The 20195-nt window shown below is 38.8% G+C and overlaps 1 protein-coding gene across 1 annotated transcript in view; it reads right to left on the bottom strand.

Moving 5' to 3' along the window:
• Positions 1–20195, bottom strand: part of LOC128863611 (gamma-aminobutyric acid type B receptor subunit 1) — a 290985-nt gene that overhangs the window by 41968 nt on the left and 228822 nt on the right. The window contains exon 9 of the mRNA XM_054102849.1: positions 2816–2939. Coding sequence (XP_053958824.1) covers positions 2816–2939 — 124 coding nt within the window. The remainder of the gene's footprint in view (positions 1–2815; positions 2940–20195) is intronic.

Below are 20195 nucleotides of genomic sequence, written 5' to 3'. Positions count from 1 at the left end.
GTATTCTATTTTGAAAAATTGGTTACGAAACTACTCCACACACCTCGGATTTCTTATTAAAGCAGGGAGTTCGTAAGTGAAAATACAAGCCGGAGGGAGGGAGCAGATCAATTGAAGGCAGATGGATGGAATGAGAGTCAGCATCATAGAAAAGTTGGTAGTTTGTTAAATTAGAACATCTAAAGCACAAAATGGAGGAAGTTATATTCTAGATTGCTATTACAGGTGTTTAGCAATCAGCCACGCTGAATTTTCCTATGGAAGATTTCAGTAAGGGCAAAGTGGTGTTATCTAAGAATATGGAATTGCTGAGTCTGCAGCTTTCACTTGCTCAGCTATGACTAAAGTCTTTAAATTCGAAAAGCAGTTCTGAATTGAACTGAACGACAAGATAATCTGGAGTAAACCTTCATTTGAAAGGAAACTCCACGAGTGTACCCGAGACTCAAATAAACTCTTCGAGATGGCTCGAAAACCCCAGAAGGCATGCGCGCTGGAATATATGGCCCCAGAACCAAGTGTTCTGTGTCGATGGATAGTTTTCTAAACATCTTCCAAGTGGAGATGTATGCCATCTGTTCATGTTCAGCGACCAATTTAGACAGGAATCTGTACAATGAGCGACAGTCAGGTTACACTCAAGGCATTCATAATCCTCCCTAAGGACAGACTGAGAATGCTCCTTGAATATGGAGCTACAGCGCGTAGAAGTTAGAAACATTCCGGAAAATTGCTAGATCCTGGCAGGGCTGACTAGACCCAATGACATAATATAAGCATATCAAAATATTAGGAAGGCTATTGACTGCTTAATGAATAACAGCCAGCGAGCGAGAGATAACGATCCTATGTTTCTAATTCTCTAAAACCTGTGTAGAAAAATATAGAAGATCTAAAATATTGTATTGAATATTTTCGCTCACGCAACCTACTTATTGGCAGTCACCTTGGCCTAGCCTTTTATTAGCAACTAACCGCAGTAGGCAGATCATGTTGGGTTTCTTGAATTCTGTCAACGATCACAGACTAATAGAGGAGAGTGAAAGAGTTCCTTACAGAAACTAACGATAATGCCTTTCTTGGAAATAGTAGGGTATATTTAGCAAACAGCGATGGTGTCTATTTTATTATTCAGCTTGTGGGTCTTGTACTCTAACGCTTTCCTGTATTCTAGGCCGCTTTTGGTGGCTAGCTTTCAGTAAATGGATTTTAGTGAGATCGTCTAGACCATGAATGTATGTTCCGACTACAACATAGGTCTTTTAAGATATAGTCAATACCAAAATATACTGCGTTTCAAAAATTATGGCGCAGTGGTTTATTCACCATTTTTACTTATTTGTTTCTCATTTAATTGTAATTTTTTATTAAAATATAGTTCATTCCCTATATAAATCCAAGCTTCAAGTTTCAAAGTCCATACATTTTCATCAACTTTTTTTAGCAGACTTCTAAGAAAAGTTACGAATATGCAGCTTTATAGTTCTTTGAATTTTGGAATTTTGCATTTTTTTTTTCATTGATCATCTCCTCTCGGGAGCATAGAGCTTCGTGATGGGATTAACTTGCCGCTACCAGTTCTAAATAGGACGAATCCGACATTCGTTGTTGCTTAGGAACAATGCCTTATTACTGCTTGGAGCGCCATCTGTGTTTAACATTTTTCTGCCAGAAGGATCGCACAGATGGTTGACGACTTCGCTAAATTTGGTGTGTCTACGCTATTACCGCGGTTGCCCGCTTTCTATTGCTGGCGCCACTGATGCCATGTGTAACTGTGTGTTTTCTTTGTTTTTGCTTGTTTTAGCAGTCCAATGCAACTAATGCGCTGACTATTGGATGGAAGGATAAGTAAGGATGGAAAGGATAAGTTTTTGGGTTTGAGGAATGAGATTTTTTTTTTTCTTTTAGAAAAAGGGAAAGTAGGTAAATTTGGAAAAGTGCGAGGACCGTGCTTTACGTGGGATTCGAACCTACAACCTCTGGGATGGCAGGCAAGTGCATTTACGCTAGACTACCGAGGCCGTCCTTGGACTTATTTTATCTGGGTCATATTCTGCGAAATATGAATACTATTTTTTGATAATAGAGTAAAATCACTAAAAAACGTTTATACTCACGTCAATATTTTTGTGTAGAAGTCAAGAACAAAGTTGGCGCATTCTGTCTTATCTCATTTATCAACAACACAGAACTTTGAACAAAATTATTCGACAAGTTGTGAAAAAATAGAAGAAATCGTATGATATCTAGCTTTTGGATTTTGTATTTCAAAAATGCTAAGCTTTTTAGGTAGAATCTCAGAGAACTGGAAGATTTCTCAAGTGGGAACTGCTCTTGGTTGAATATCGTGATACGTTCAGGAGCTGGTAATGCCTGTATACATAAAAAGTTCTCAGAATATGAAAGGGCCTGATATGTGAAACCTATTCAGTGAAAAATATTTCATAATTTTACCATCAATCCACTGAAACATTTCATATACTCCTGCTGAGCCTTAAGAGCACAATACCAAAGGAGATAATAAAGCCCTTTAATTGGTGCGTCTGTCTACATTGTATCCTCTGATAAGATCTCATTAGCAATATATATTGTATTTTTCTGAAACTTGAAGCTGTGTCATGTTGGCAGAAATTTCAAAAGTCTCAACTTTAGAACCCACAATTTCACAATTCACATAATTCACCCATTCGCGAATGAAGGCTATCATTGGATATGATTGTTTTGCTCCCACCTGAACTACTTATAGAACTCCTAGATGCATATAAGATATATAAACATGGTTTGATGGTTTGCAACCTTTGCTCCTACTTACCTTCGGGTACTCCTCTGGACTAACAAATCGCCCATCCATACCCAACAGTATGACTGATGCGAGACATATGATGACACCAAATAACATTATGGTATTACATACAGGATGTGATGATTGTATTACTCTGCAAAAGAAGAAAGAAACGCGATAATTAGGTAAGAGCCAAAATTGGAAATTTTTAAAGCGCTGAAAAAGGTGTAGTTTTTGTTTTATTTCATTTGTATGAAAAGTGATGAATTTGAGTAAGCCCAAAAAACAAGGGTAATTTTTCGAAGCAATAAAACGTATTTGCTGATTGCTTTGAAGATCTGAGATGTTATCTGTTTATTTAAGTATTGGGTATGGGAATAAGTTTCTGGCCTTTCTTAGCCAAAGTTACGAATTATTTAAGCAATTAAATAATACAGGAAATTACGTGAAGTATGCGCCATTGGAAGCTACAACTTTACTCAATTTTTCAGGTAGCATACGGATTTCTCTGACGAAAAATTCGAGTTCTTTTGACTTGATCCCTTCATTGAGCCAGTTTGCGATGCTCTCGTAAGAAGTGAACCGCTCTCCAATAAAGGCTGACTGCATTGATCGGAGCAGATGGTAATCCGAATGTGAAATGTCTGGGGAATACGGCGGTTGGGGCAAGATTTTCAAATTCAGTCCCTCTAAATATTTCTGGACCGATTTAGCAACATGTGGCCTGGCATTGTCATGCAGCAAAATCAGTTGGTCATGTCTACCGTCGTCCCATTCCGGCCGCTTTTCGTTCTTTTTCGACTTTTCTTTGAGAGCTCAGAGTTCGATTCAAACGCATTAGTTGCAGTCGGTAACGATCGCTAGTGATGGTTTCAGATGGTTTAGGCAGTTCTTACTAGGTGACACCCTTCTGAACCCACCAGACGCGTAGCATAATCATAGAAGAATGAATATTTGTTTTCGCTGTCAATGGACCTAGTTTACCTGGTAGGTTCCAACATTTTCGACGCTTAGAGTTATCAAAAGAGATCCATTTTTCGTCGTCAGAAAACTTGTTTTTTCTGTCATTCACGAAGTATCTAACACGTCACCAAACGTCTCTCGATATCCCTCCCTTTCAACTGATGTGGCACCCAGTTAGAAGCTTTCTGGACCATTCCCTTCGCGTGGAAACGCTTACCGACAGTTGATCTGTCAACATCCAACTCTTTAGACATATCATCAAGGGTTCGACATGCATCTTCATCCAATAATTTTTGTAGTTGAGTATTTTCTATTTTTTTCGGTGCCTCTTTGCGATCGTTATCACTCACGTCGAAATTGCCACTTTGAAAGCGTCAAAACCACTCTTTACAAGTTGTATTTGATGGAGCGTGATTACCGGAAATACTGATCAATATACGGCGCGTTTCAGCTGCACTATATCAAACAGGTACAAAAACTCGATACATAGGGTCTTCAAATGAAAAAAATACATTCTACGCAACGCATTAACAGATGCAATTTGCTAAAGAAACGTAATGAAAATGAACCATTTTTAAAACGACTGATAACTGGCGATGGAAAGTGGGTTGTTTACAACAATGTCAAGCGGAAAAGATCGGGTAGGTGGACCAACTCAAACAACGTCAAAAGCTGATATTCATCTAAAGAAGGTTTTGTTATCAGTTTGTTGGGATTACAAAGGAATTGTCTACTTTGAACTCTTACCACCCAACCGAGCGATCAATTCTGATGTCTACATTGAACAACTAACGAAATAAAACAATGCAGTTGAAGAAAATCGGCCCGAATTGACAAATCGAAAAAGTATCGTATTCCATCATGACAATGCAAGACCAAATTTTTGGAGCTTGGTTGAGATGTTTTGCCACATCCACCATATAGTCGTGACCTTGCACCATCTGATTACTTTTTGTTTCGATCTTTACAAAACTCCTTGAACGGTAAAAACGTCAATAAAGATGATGATGTCCAATCGTACATGATTTAGTTTTCTCCTAATAAAAAAAAGAAGTTTTATGAACGTGGGATCATTATGCTTCCTGAAAGATCGCAAAAGATCATTGTTCAAAATAGGCAATACATTACAGAATGAAGTTATTTAGTTGCGCGAAAAAATTGTCTTTGATTTTTTGAAAAAAATCCGCAATTTGGCAAGTTCGCAACCCAATATTTATATTTACTTTTAGAGTTGTTTTACAAGGCTTGATTCTGATTGCACAAAACGTTGTCGCTTCCTGGTATTATGACATCAAATCTTTTAAGAAACTTAACTAATGGAATGTAAAAGTTTGAGGGCATAGCTGGTACCTTTAACCGAGACAATATGTGCCAGCCAATGTCAAGATTTTCATGCTATTGTCGCAAAGATTTCAGCCAGTAGAGAGATTTCGAAGCCTTGCCCAAGCGGAAAACATCTTCAGGTGGTAAACTGAGAAAAGCGTAGGATGACTCATCTGACGTTGTAGGGCAGGCTGCCTGTGAGCAAGCAAACCAGATCGAAGTAAACGCGCTCATCTACTGGATCAGACCGCACATGCGTACTCAATAACTGGATACACTACTTAGTATACATATATTTGTACTGGACTACTGATTAAAAAAGAGTGTACGCAATGATAATTAACATTATGAGAGGCCATACAAATATAGTCCATTTAATAACCTGTTTTTGATTCGATAATTGCTTGCATTAGCTAGAGAAATACTTGCCTAGCAAATGTTTCCTCACAAAATAAAAGCAAAAAATAAGTTCACATAAATTAAACCTCATTACTTGCATTAAGATACTATGAAATCTGTTGACTTTTATAATAAAACTATTAACTTTGGAAAACCGTAAATATGTCACACGTAAAGCGCTTACCGCCAGTACCTCTACAACTATGAGACCTCTTCAATCATGAGAAGAGACTGGAATAAAGCGAAAATAATCTCTTGTTACACCGGCAGAAGAAAGGTAAAAGCAGATAATAATCATAAAAGGGCATGGAACGATGCGCCAAACCACAGCAATATTATAACAGTATCAGAAACAGTTAATAATAAACTCAACGTAGAGTGAAATGCAGCTGCAAAGAAGCTTAGTAGTCGCAAGACATTCGCACACACTTTTATGAGTAGAGCGAAAAAAGGTGGTAAAAATAAACGTTTAAATAGTGGGTGGAAGTTGAGTGTATAGTTGCTGGAGCGCAAACGCCTGCAGATGCAAGAATTTTGTGATAAGAAGGGAAGTGAGTTTGAAGGGCTACTTGCAGCTTGAATTTTTGGCAAAGGGGATGAGGGAAAGAACAGAAAAGTTAAACACGTTGATATGGGTACTCGTTTTTACAACATTTTGATACAGGTAGACAAATCCTGAAGTGCGCATACAGGTGCTGGCTCTACAAAAACAATTTTTCTTGGCTATTTTAATGCTAAAAATTGCCAAGGAAGAGATATTTGGTAAAATACTACGACATGGTACTATCATTCTTCTTGTCTCGGTAAAACAAACACAACTCCAGATTTATAGAAGTTCTAACAATAGTTCATAAAGGAAGAGAGACTTGAATTCTGCAAAAGGCGTTCAAATTTTCCCAAACTGTATAAGGAGCTCTGCTCTGCCTCTATTTAAATACTTTTCAATTATTCCTATTTTTATGATTTTTTCTGCTTTTATAATATCTTTTCGTAGTAGGTGCACTTTATTTTAAGGTGAAGTCCAAAATAAACAAGACTGGCATCATAAAAATATTTTTGATGGGACCATCTTTTTAACGAGTTATTGCGTTGGAAGCTACATCCCTAACTGTGTTATTCACTGAAAGCTTGGTGACATTCGGTTCAGTGGAAGCGAAGTTATTGCGTCTAAAGTGTCAGTGTGTTTGTGTCATCGGTACAAAAATGAGTTTCGAACAAAGAGCTAATATAAAATTTTGTTTAAAATCGGTAAAACGTTTACCGAAACATTTGAATTGATGAACAAAACTTTATGGCGATGATTGTTTATCTCGTGCCAAAGTTCATGAGTGGTTTATACATTTCAGAGATGGTTGTGAGGGCATAAATGACAATAAACATACACCTTGATCAAAAAGTTCCAGGAATATCTTCAGAAAATTCAGAATACAAGTTTCTTGCTCAAAAGTGATATTATCGCCTTCCAAGTACTCCTCATCAACTGCAACCTACTTATGCCAGAGTTTGATCCAGCTTTCGAATCATTTCTGAAACCATTTCTGGAACTCTATTTTCGGTAAAGCCATCACATGCGCCTTTTATTTTTCCATTACTTCGTTTCAGATTTTAAAGCGCGTTCCCCATAGTGGTCAAACGGTTTTGACTCGATCAAACAGAAAAAAATGCAGAGAGGCATATCAGGTGAGTTCGATGGTTGTTGGATGGTACTCGTTCGTTCTTGGTGTAAAATTCACCGATAATCATGGCACTGTGCGATTCAGTTGACTTAGATCGTTGCCTGACGGTCTGGGAACTTTTTGATCAAGGTTGTACGGGCCGCCCAAAATAAGTAATCACCGAGAACTCCATCGAAATTGTTCGTAAATTTATCAAAAATAAACCGAAACCATAGTTGAAATTCATGGAATCGGAGTTGAATATCTCCAGAACATCGATTTATCGCATTTAAATTGATCATTTGGGCTTACGGAAGGTCTATGCAAGTTTAATTCCGCACAAGTTAACTGAGGACCAAAAATTGCTCAACACTCGAAAGACCTCATTAAAGATGCGAGAAAAGACGAGAACTACCTTCACAACATTGGAACTGGTGATGAAACACGGTGTTCCCAACATGAACCTGAAACTAAGCGTCAAAGTGTCGAATGAAAGGCCCCAGATGAGCCAACACCCAAAAAATCCCGTTTGGAGAAGTCAAAAATCAGGTCGATGCTAATTTGTTTTTACAATCCCAAGGGAACTGTCCACTAGGAGTTCGTGCCAACGGGCCAAACCATCAATGCAATTTTCTATCTTGGCGCTTGGAAGCGTTTGTTGCATTGCATTCGTCAAATTCGCCCTAAATACCGCGAAGGAGGAAGCTGGCGCTTATTGCACGGTAATGCACCAACTCATCGATCCACTCCTGACTGACTTTTTGACTAGGAATCGCATTTTTATCATCAATCACTCCCCGTATTCGCCTGATGTGGCTCCTTGTGACTTTTATTTATTCGGAAAATTGCATTTGGCCATAAAAGGAAAACGTTTTGTGTCCGTAGAGGCCTTCCAAAAGGCTTGTACCGACATCCTAAAGGCCACTCCGGTCAATGACCTGAAACACTCTTTGGAAAAGCTTTCCGATCACGCAAAACAGTGTATCGGGGCCAGACGGGATTATTCTGAATAAATAAGCTCGAAGTTATCAGAACAAAGCTTCTGTGGTTTCTATTTTAGCTCAGTCTTGCTTATTTTGGACTTCACTTGGTATATCTCATTCTCTTATCTTTTTACCAAAAAATAAAAGAAGAAATTTCTCACTGCTTAGGTAAGATGTGGTAGGGAAAAAGGCAAGTGGCTACATTAAGGAAACTAAGCGAAGGAAGTGCCTGCAACGAGTTGAGCGTTGAGCAAGAAATGCAGAATTTGCTCTTTTTGCGAAACTTTTTTACTTAACCGCATTTCTCTTGCATACTCAGGCTCTTAGTTAACTGCTTTCTCATTCCCACAATCGCCTTTTTGACGCTTCCATCCTTTATTAGCATTGTTGTACTGCTTATCCGTTCATGCAGTCAACGGAAAGACAATACTTTCTGACTACAATGTCGTCTTATGTTGTCTTTGTGTAGCTAGTGATATAAATCCCGGGATCACGATTTTCCGATTTTGGCCGAGTTTAACAAAGCGCACCAGTCGTTTCTTTCTCGTGCTAACCGGCGCCAATTGGACACACCAAGTGAAGCCAAGTCCTTCTTCACCTGATCTTTCCAACGCAGGTGGCCTTCCTCTTCCTCTACTACCACCAGTTGGTTCCGCATCGAGTACTTTCAGAGCCGGAGCGTCTGTATCCATTCGGACGACATGACCCAGCCAACGTAGCCGCTTTGTGTATGTCGTCGTAAAGCTCATACAGCTCATCGTTCCATCGCCTGCGATATTCGCCGTTGCCAACGTGCAAAAGTCCAAAAATCTTACGCGGAATCTTTCTCTCAAACACTCCAAGCGTCGCTTCATCGGATGCTGTCATCTTCCACGCTTCTGCGCCATACGTTAGGACGTTCATGATGAGAGTCTTGTAGAGTGTTAGTTTTGTTCGTCGAGAGAGGACTTTACTACTCAATTGCCTACTTAGTCCAAACCTTAATCCAAAGTTTGGGGACTAGCTTGTATTAGTCCCGAAATATTTTAAATATTCAATTGAACAAAGTGAAAAGTTGTTTATTAAAAAATTTGATTACAAAATATTTTCAATTTCAAAGAAGGATTACTTATGCAAGGTGGCGCAAAGTTAATCACCCTATCGGAAGATTTGTAATGTTTGAAAGGGGCCTCGTACGCCTATCATATCCGATACTTGTGAGCTTAAAAATTGGAGAATAGCAGTTACATTTAGAGAAGCAAGGGCGTAAAACTAAACAAAAAATTTAGTAAAAAAAAAAATTATTAAAAAAAAGTCGACGATTAATGTTGCGCTGCCTTGTTCAGTAGGGTGTAAATTGACTTAAATTGAGAACTTCTGCATTAGTATTTACAAATAAATCATCTCATTTAGTCGCACTGGGTAACCTTTTTTTGCATAAACATTTTTCCAAGTCAGGCTGAAAAAATGTGATTTTAAAAACAGTTTATCTGAAATTCTAACTTGTTTTACTTCCTGGTGTGTTAAAACGATTTCAGTGACTAAATTTTTACTTATACAAAGAATGAACCAAAGTGAGTCCCGCTACAAATCCCAGAATTTCGGGATTACCTTAAAAATACCGAAATTCTGCGATCCAAATTTTCCGCTCACATTGGTATCCCTACTACATAGATATACACTATTTACACTTAACTGTCTTCTCTGTATCTAGTATGTGTGTATATATATATTTGTGTGTGTGTGTGTGTGTGTGTGTGTATAATACAATACTTCCATTTCTTACTATCAACCTTCCTTTGTTATGTTAATTCTCGTGCAAAATGGCATAAAGCGAAGTACGGCGGAAGTGTTAGAGTAAAATAATTTTCTGTGGCTTTCTTTTGCCCGGCAACATCCTGTTGAATTGTGTTGCTGTCATAACAAAGGCTTTTATTTTCCTTCCAAAGCCTTTGTGTGTTACGTCACCACCACTCCAGCCAAGCCTCTCGTGGGCACACCTACTGCCAGTGTTCAGTCGGCAGCTTTTTTTCTTCCTATTACTTCTTTTCAGTTTGTCACCGCCAGCGTCCCGTCGCGTCAACTTCCTTTCGCTTACCAAACATCGTTAGTGGTCGCTCAACAATTGCGGTCCCTCAGCTCAGTAGCTGTTCGATGACAACGGCATACTGGCAATTGGCTTATCTCTCTGTGTCAATCAATTGATGCCATTTAATCCGACAGCTGTTGCCGCCACTTGGACACTCCTGTCATTCGCCCCGTTTGCTGTTGTCAGCTATGCTGCTGCTGCTGCTTGAAATGTCCTTTGCGATTGTAATGTAATTTTTTTTTTCTCTTATTTAGTATTTCTTTCTGCTTTGGTTACTTGCTTTCAGCACTTTGAAGCTTCGTGAAGCATCTGAAATTCACACTCACCACCACCATGAATGGCTTTTGGTGTTACCAAGCTGTGTCAGCTGGGCTTTTGTTTTTCCTCTTGCCAACGCCTTTGTGTTTATCTACTTTCATTTGCTGTTTCTTTAGCTCGACGCCAGCTTTTATTTATTTTGGCATTTAATGGAAAATGGTGTTGAAATTTCATTCTCTTTTTGTGCACTCGCACACCTGCATACTCACCCACTTACTGACGAGTATCCTCACTTTCAGCGCTCATTTGAATTTTACACTCATCTCATTTTTCGCTCGGTGCTTTCAGCTCTGCTATAGCATCGCTTTAATGAGCACCAGCGTATGTTAAGTAAATTTCCTAACTTGTTGATAGCTATCAATCGCGTGGCTTAGCAAAATTGTTAAATTGTCTAATTAACTTCGATTCAATTAGATTGCAGACGAAAAGTTAGAAAGTTAGTGGAGGGAAGCGTTTTGAAGTAGTTGAGCAAAGTGTTTGATATTGAGCCCGGTTGGTGTGGTGGGCGTTGACTTCAAAAGGCTGCTTCAAAGATTGTATTGTTTTAGTAACTTTGTGCGCTTTTAATCGATTTTTTGATAACAGAAAAAAATTATTGATAAATAAATTAGTTGGTCCTCGTGTAAAAGGGAGAAATCGAGTATCTAGGCTAAGAAGACATGAAGCAGGTCGAGTGTTTTCTTCTAACAAACCAAAGGAAGTTGCCTTTTGACGGAGTTATTGGGGATAAAGAGCAGTGAGGTTTTTGTTGTGGTGTTTTTGCTACTTTTCTTATTCTCCTGTCTTTCACTTTAATCTTAGGAATGACGTAAATAAGCCAATTTATGCGTTACTGGCAAAAAAGCAAGTCGACTTTGCTCCAAGCTATTTTAAAGACTATTTTAAGTATTTCATTAAGTAAATGAATTGGTGAATGCTGGCGAGCACGTAAAATCAGGGCCTGCAGTGGCAGCCAAGCATTTCTAAACCTCTTAGAAAATATTTGCACTCTTCAAAAATAGTCCAGGAGGCCCAGTTCAGGCTGCCCTCCATTGCAAAGTAAAGGGGTTTCCAATAACAAATGTTAGGTGTTAAATAGGAGGGATGATTCACGATTTTTTATGGCCGGAATTGGATGGTATTGATCTGGACAACGTTTATTTTCAACAAGACGGCGCTACGTCCCACACAAGCAACGAAACCATTGATCTTTTACGGGAAAAGTTTCCGGACCGTGTAATCTCTCGAAGAGGTGATCACAATTGACCACCGAGATCTTGTGATTTAATACCTTTTCTTTGGGGCCACGTGAAAAAGTAGGTGTACGCCAACAGCCCAGGGTCGATTCAAGACCTCAAAGATGGAATTAGTGGCGCCATCGAGGACATAAGGCAGCCCCTTTGGAATTCGGTTATGGACATTTCATGAAAAGGATATTGTCTTGTAAGCGTGGTCGTGGTGGTCACTTGCCTGATGTTATTTTCCACTATTAACGGCATACCTTCCTCTTTATAATGAAATAAACATCCGATCATTTATAATAAAAAATAGCATTTTTTCTCTCTTATGGGAAAATCCTTTGTTTCTTAAGTAAATGAATTGGCGAAAGCTGACGAGCACATAAAATCTGGGCTTGCAGTAACAGCCAAGCATTTCTAAATCTCTTAGAAAACATTTCTACTCTTCTACTCTTCAAAAATAGCTAAATTCTGTTGCAAGTTGGAATGCGCTTCAACTTATGTGGGTGGCGGGACACTGTGCTACTTAAGGCGAAAAAATGTTATCTGAAAAGACCTAACAGGGTGGTAGTAAAATTCCTTCTTAGACAGAGAACATGGGAGCTACGAGTTTCAATGTCATAGGATTAATAACGAGGCAAAATCCATGGGAATGGCATACAGTCCCCATAGGCAGCATCGCCCATCCACTGTAAGCATTTTATTTGGAGGATGAGTAATCGGAGGCCAGAGCATTTATTCTACCACTGTGTGGCTTTCGCCAGAGTTAGATTGTACATGGACGGCCTTGAGTTGAATCAGTTTGCTAAAATCCTAAATCTAATTGTCCTTACTCACATCGTTTTAGTGCTCGGCTTTCCGCAGTAAATAAATTTTTGAATGAAGGTCTTGTTTTTGACACAGGATTCTCCTTTGCTAATCAGAGTTTGTTTATTCCTAAGGCGAGGCTTGAAAAATAAGGATCTTAAATACTAGAGGAATGTTTTATAATTATTTGGCAATTGCAGAGTTGGAATAGATACGCCTCAGAAATTTTGGTGCTCAATTTGTCCCAAAACAGCAAAAGAGTTCAATGCAGCCTCGATCGGTTTACTCTCCAATCTCTTCATTTTAACGAGCCACCTCCGTCTTATGTAGCCCGTTGTATGTTAATAAACTTGAAATATCTTCATCAAGGCGCAAAATGCACTCAGTGATGTTAATCGATGGTAGTGCCTGTGATACATTGTTTGTTCAGATCTGCTGGAGCAGACGAGCTTCGATATTCCTCGAAAATTTTGCGTTTTCCAGTTTCCGTTGCGAGTTAAAATTTTCAAATTATGCACTCTTGGATTTAATAGAATTTTGAATACCTTTGATCTCGATTTGGTACTTCTCAGATGTCTATTTTGATCCAAGCTGTATTATCTTAGTCTTATCTTTAAATATTGCAGGGTCCGGCATTCGAAGTCTAACCAAGTTCAGGCCGCTCGCGAAGCTGACGCACGGGCATTAGCTATCTGTTAGTTGACTAAATGACAGTCGGGAGTATTGTTTGCAAGCGCGCGGAAGCATTTTGCCGAGAGTAAATGCAAAAAAAGAAAATCTGTAATGGATTTCTAAAGTAATAGTGCGATTGCATTATATTTGGGTGGAAAATCACAACCAGCGATTTTTCGTGAGCTCGAGCATCTTAAAGTAAATAAAGCTTTTGTTTATCGCACCATTACTCTTAACAATGATAATGGTAGCATCGCAAAACGTCATGGAGGTGGTCATCAAAAGAGTGCAACGTCACGTGAAACGGTTCAAGAAGTGAAAAGCGACTTCAGCGAAATTCCCGAAGAAGTGCCAATTACATGGCGGTCAAAATGGTGAAAATATCTGACCGTAGCATTCGCCGCATACTGAAAAATGATCTCAAAGTCAAGCCTTACAAGATCCAAAAGGCGCAAGATTTCACACCAAAGCAGCAACAAGTCAGACTTGAGAAAGCGAAGGAGGTGCTTCGCTTTCCTGAAAATTTTTCAAATTGAGTTTTTCAGAAACTTCCAAAACGATAGTGTTTACTTGACCGATCCTTCATACGGGAACTTGAGTTATCGATTGGCCACCAGAAGACAGCACCCACCACAGGCTTGGGCCGCTGCAACTGAAGTTGAACGCTCCCCAATCGTTTTCATCGAGCCTGGCGTTAAGGTAAATGCGAAATATTATCGGGAAAGTATTTTGGAGGTTACTCTGAAGCCGTGGGCAGACAAACCTCGGACTCGGCACCGTTTCACAAAGCTCGAGTGAACCAAGACTGACTAAAAAACAACGTTCCGAACTTCCTAACGTCCACACAATGGCTGTCGAATTCACCAAACGTGAATCCGATGGATTATTCTCTTAGAGCCATTTTGGAGAGCAAAGTCCGAACTAAAAGATTCACCACTCTCGAGGCGCTGAAAAAAGCCATTGTCCGCGAGTGGGCCAAAATACCTGCAAGTCTCATTCGGGCAGCTTGCGATTCGTTTCTGGACCGTCTCAAAGCCATAGTCAAGACAAAACGTGGTCATATCGAGCAAAAGAAAATGGATTCTTAATTTTGTATTATTTGCACACATTTTTTACTTTGAATAAAAGTAATTTTCCGAACTTAATTTATGACCCTTTTAATTGGTTGCACTTCGAGTGCTGGATCCTATATACTTAAGTCGCTTTGTTCCTCGGGTTTGTCAGTTTTCGTAACCATAGGCTTAATAAATGAAATGAAATGCAATAAATATGCGATCGAGATTCCGTTTCTATCGAAAAGTGCTCAGTTTCATAAAAAAAAATTTGAGAAGTGTGCACAAAAGTAACGAATTCGTACTAGTCATATCGCGCCTTAGCCTTCGAATCCTTTGGCTGGACTTTAAATACAATGGAAGATATTGACTGAGTGCTTCGAAAACTTCCGGCCATCCACAATCTCATTGAGTCTATTCCACTACAAGAAGATAAGCTAAAGGTTAGGCGAATATTATAAGGCGTTTTTCAATAGGTGCGCTTCAACTTTTTTCCGATAGGGAGGGCGAACGACGCAATATTTTTTATTTTTCGCTTGTCATTTGTAAACTTCATTAGTACACATTTCATCATGGAACGCTACGCACTTGAGCAACGATTGCAAATCATTGAATTTTATTATTGTATAAAAATGCGTATTCTGTTAAGAAAGTTTAAAGTCGAAAAATCATCTTCAGTGATGAAGCTCACTTTTGGCTCAATGGCTTTGTCAACAAGCCAAATATGTGTTACTGCAGAAAGCAATCCACACGTGATTCATGAGGCACCGTTGCATCCCGAAAAAATCACTGTTTGGTGCGGTTTACATGCCGACATGCCCACATTTTTTCGTTGACGAGAACGATCGCCACGTTACTGTGAATGGAAATCGATACCGCGACATGGTAAACGATTATTTTTGGCCGCAATTGAATGGTATGGACTTAGACGACATGTGGTTTCAACAGGACGGGGCCACAAGCCACACAGCACACGCTACAATTGATTTGTTGAAGAGTAAGTTCGATGAGCGCATTATTTCCAGAAATGGACCGGTCGAATGGCCGCCGCGCTCGTGTGATTTGACGCCTCTAGACTATTTTCTTTGGGGTTATGTGAAGTCATTGGTCTACAGTAACAAGCCGGCGACGATTTGTGAGCTCAGAGCCAATATTGAACGCGAAATTGCTGGAATTTCGGCCGATTTATGCAAAAGAGTGGTCGAAAATTGGGTTCAACGATTGGACTTCGTAAAACGTGCACGCGGTGGTCATGCAAAAGAAATCGAATTTCATACTTAAATGTATAGGTTCAAACTCGATAATAAAAAAAAATTAGTTACAAAAGTCAAACCGTTTGTGTTTTATTCAAAAAAGTTCAAAAGTTGAAGCGCTCTTACTGAAAAACGCTTTATTTAGACCCGTAAATTTGACTTCTAAATAAGATTTACAATATTAGGAACTATTTGAAGTTTATTTAAAAACAAATATTTTCGTGGCGAAAATATAATACATCTTTTGGCGTCAAATTGACTAAAATATCTTCTTTTTCTTCTTTCATAGCGTTCCAACACGGGGTGTGTCAAAGCTTCCTTCAAAATGCTCCTCCAAAGCGGTGTATCTTGAGCTGTTGCTTCGTAGTTATATATTCCCAGCTACTTAAGATCGTGTTCCACTGCGTCTATCCAACGGTTCCTCGGTCTGCCTTTGGCCTTCACGCCCATTAGCTTTCCTATCAAGGCTTTCATCACGGTACAGTCAACAGGCATACGGCTCACACGATCTAGCCATCTTATGCGCTGCGCTTTCACAAAACGCACAGCTGTCTTGTTCTGAGTTAGATCGTTCAATCGGATTCTATAGGTACCATCATCCATTCTTATTGGGCCAAGGAGCTTTCTTAAAATTTTTCTTTCCATGCGAGCAATCTGAGCACAATCCTTAAGAGTACATACCTCACAACCATTTGTTGGGATTGGTCGAATAAGGGACTTGTAGATAGTGAGCTTTGTAGCTTTGGACCAAAATCGGAACTTGAACAAGTTCCCTGACGGCGGAAGTTGAATCACCGCTACATGCGAACATAACTCCTAGGTACTTAAAATGCTGCACTGCTTCAAAAGTATAGGCTCTCATCTGGAAATTTGGAATCTGTGCACGCCGCCTCGATTTCCACAGATATTTGGTTTTGCCCTCGTTTACAAAAAGGCCAATATCGTTTGCAATTTTGTTAATTTTTAAGAAAATTTCCTTTAAGTCATTCCTTTTTTTTTGGAGAGAATAGCGATGTCATCTGCATAAGCAGATATTTGGGTTGTTTTAGTTATCAAGGTACCACCTTTGTTGACTTCTCTTACGACAAAGTGCAGCATCGAATTGAATATGACTTTTGATAAGGCATCACCTTGTTTTCCCTTGAGTGATCACTTTTGCTTGTGCATTTGTGAGCGTTGCGCTAACGAGCCTTATTAGTTTGGCAGGTATTCCAAGAATAAGCAATATGTGCTGGATCATATCTCTTTTAACACTGTCGAAGGCTTGTTTGAAGTCAATGAACAGGCAGTGACTAAAATATCAAATGTATTAAAAAACTCTTCTAAAAATCTAAGGTATTAACAAGAAGATCTAAGATGTACTGAACGTATATACCTCACTTTTGGTCGAGATGCTTCACCACATAGCGATTTTAACTTTTTCACGACCGCTTGGTATACCAGACGTTTGTTGTCGGCAGTGTGGTGTTCTGTATGATGGGTACCTCTTTTTGTATGTACTCAGTAACCATCTTGGAGCTTGTGTACATGATTACTCTTTTAAGTGCACCTGCTATTGTGATCATTTTCACTAGTACAGTTTCTCGATATATTCCCGAAATCGTCACTCAAAGCAACGTCGTGGTTTGCATTTTCGCGCGAATGAGGCAGTAAGCCCTCCATTCGATCAAACTGGTGTAAAACCCATTTGAAAAAATAGTCGAAAATCATCCTTTCAATGAAACATTAATCTACAAAATTTGGTGGAAATGGCAAAAAAGCTCACTAGAGCTGCTGTAGTTATAAAGGGTGGTTAAGTTTCAAGGGCCGGTGTTGATTTTGAATCAAATACAATTTTTTTAGAACTTATTACCATTTCTCCTCATTATGATAATATTGGTATCACTCAATTACGTATGAAACAAAATATCGGCCAAATGGCCGCCACAGCTTCGGCGGCACACCTCCATCTGATGGTCCAAATTTTCGATGACGCTGAGGCATAATTGAGGTTCTATGCCGTTAATGTGCCGCATTATCTCATGCTTTAGCTTTTGAATTGTTGCTGACTTATCGTCGTACACGTTTTCTTTCAAATAACCCCAAAGAAAGAAGTCCAACGGTGTCAAATCACATGATCTTGGCGGCCAATTGACATCGCCGCGACGTGAGATTATTCGGCCATCAAATTTTTCGCGCAAAAGAGCCATTGTTTCGTTAGCTGTGTGACAAGTGGCACCGTTCTGTTGAAACCACATATCGTCGACATCCATATCTTGTTGGGCACGTCGACGAGTTGAGGTGGACGACTTTTCAGCCACACTATCGCGAACAGCACCAATATTTTCTGCATTACGAGCTGTACGAGCATGAACTGGTGTTTTCATCTCCTACAGACCCGCTTTGCTCAAACTTTCGCACAATTTTTCCGATTGTACGCACATTTGGACGATTAAATTGACCGAGAAAATCACGAAGCGGGCGATATGCATTTTGATTTGAACGCCCGTTTTCGTAATAAACCCGAATAACTTTAACGCGTTGGTCGATTATGTATCTTTCCATGGTTCCAATTGAATTAGTCTGAAATTGAAAAATGTCAATTGAAATGCAGAAAAAAGCTTGACGTTTAGGGTTTGGTTCACATTCAACATCGGCCCTTAAAATTTAACCACCCTTTATAAAAAACTTGCTTTTTATATTATATTTAGTCCTTTGTGAAATTCACTGTCAATTTCCGGCTCAGTTTCTTTATGTAAAGCTGCCGGCAAAAGTTGTAAAGTGCTTACACATTCCTTTCACCACAATTTTACGCATTTTAAAGATATCACTTCTCGTTGTATTTTTCCTCATATTTTCTCCACATTTTCCACGCCACTTTAATTATTCACCAGCGCATGGCTGTCAACAACGTCCGTTCAATTAAAGGTAATGCCGTTGACAAACGTACACAAAATATGCATAAACATATAACGATTTATGGATGTGCGGGTATATGTATATTAGGGTGGGGTCAAATTTGATGGAAGTATATTTTTCGACTTTGTTTCTGTAGATTCGGATTTTACATAGCATTATAAGAAAAGGTCCATTCGAGCATAGCTCTGAAGCTAATTTCGAGATACCTACATTTTAAAAGAAGCTGCACTTGAGCTCACAAAATTAAGTCACTTCATCTCTTTACAATATTTGAAGCATTTTTCTTGCTAAATGGATTTCGATAATTTTATATAAAAATATAAAATAATCATTATTTAACAAAAGCCTTATGAATTACAGCTGCAAGTTTTGTACAAACCAGCTAAAATTTAAAAGGTTAGGGGTAGTCAGAGTTTTCAAAAAATCTGATTTTTTATGCTTTTTCTTAAAGTATTATATTTTCAAAACATTGTGTAAAAATTTGAAGTGAATCCAACAAATACTTTTCGAGTTATTAAACAATTAACGAAAGGCGCTCGGGCTCTCCGGAGCGTTCGCAAAACTTTAAATGACATCTGAAAAATATTTCCTGAGGCCACCATATTGTTAATATGGAACAAATAAAACTTTGATCAGGCACAAGCTAATCTATTAATAAAACTAATTTCACTTGGCCAATTGATTTCAGATGAATCTCCAAGGACTTGTGATGATCACCGCAAGAGACTTCTGGAGAAACGGACTCCAGACAAACAGCGATAACTTTTACAATTATTAATTTTTTTTTTTTTGAAAATTTTGCTAAGTCAAGTGGAAACATGATGTAATAATGCTGTGTTTTTATTTTTGTAAAATAAAGCAAATGACTAGCAAAAAAAATTTATTGAAAATCATCATCTTTTCAGGTCTCTGACTACCCCCAACCCCTTAAAAAATAAAAAAAAATTTGATCAGAGACTTTAAAAACTTCCGCTCATCCAGTTTGAGAGCACATTAATTTTGTTGTTGTTATTGAAGTGATTGAGTATTTCCGTTGAAATAATCCTAATTAGCTAGCGCCGTTTTACTTCACTGTTCTCGTGTGGGGTCTTGTGTTTTTTTGTTTTTTATTTTATTTTTTTCTGTTTGAGTTAGATCCATTTCGTGGGATCCAAGTAGTTATATCAGCAAATCTTTTTACCTCCACGTCCGAAAACTCATTAACTTGTTGTAGAAAATGGAAGAGAGGCCTGGATCTGGACCCTCACATAAGTAGTGAAAAATACTTCCTTTCTTACCCTGCGTCTGACAGCGTCTGCAGATAGGATTGATAAGAAGGTTAAGTATAGCTGCTTGATCCTCTACCTTCCAATGACCTGTAAGGGTTGCAGCGATATGTCAGATGCTTGCGTGTGAGCATCCTAACAGGTGATACGCCCTTTGGATGTTGTAAGACGGGCATGTTTTTGTTGTTGTAGTGCATTTATATGAGTAAGTAACTAATAGTTTCCAGCTTCTTTGAGGTAAATCAGAGTAATGGGAAGCAATGAATGTTTTTATTGCGTTGAATGAGGTAGCAAATGCCTCCGCCCCTGTTATGCATAATGCCGAAGCTTTTCTTGGTAGCTCATCTGCTATCTCATTACCCTCTATATTTCAATGACCGGGAGTCCATATCGAAGTAATTTGAATGACCAAGCAATTCAAGTTCCCCTCTACACTGTAAAACTAATTTGGCTGAAATTAAATTGGAGTTTAAGGCCTTGATATATGCTTGACTGTCTGAAAAGGGATTTGCATACGTCTCTGATTGCTAATAGCTC

Source organism: Anastrepha ludens, chromosome 5 (genome assembly GCF_028408465.1).
Source record: "Anastrepha ludens isolate Willacy chromosome 5, idAnaLude1.1, whole genome shotgun sequence".
NCBI classification, from domain to species: domain Eukaryota; kingdom Metazoa; phylum Arthropoda; class Insecta; order Diptera; family Tephritidae; genus Anastrepha; species Anastrepha ludens.
The sequence above is the reverse complement of the archived record's forward strand: the minus strand, read 5'-3'. Positions and strand labels throughout refer to the sequence as shown.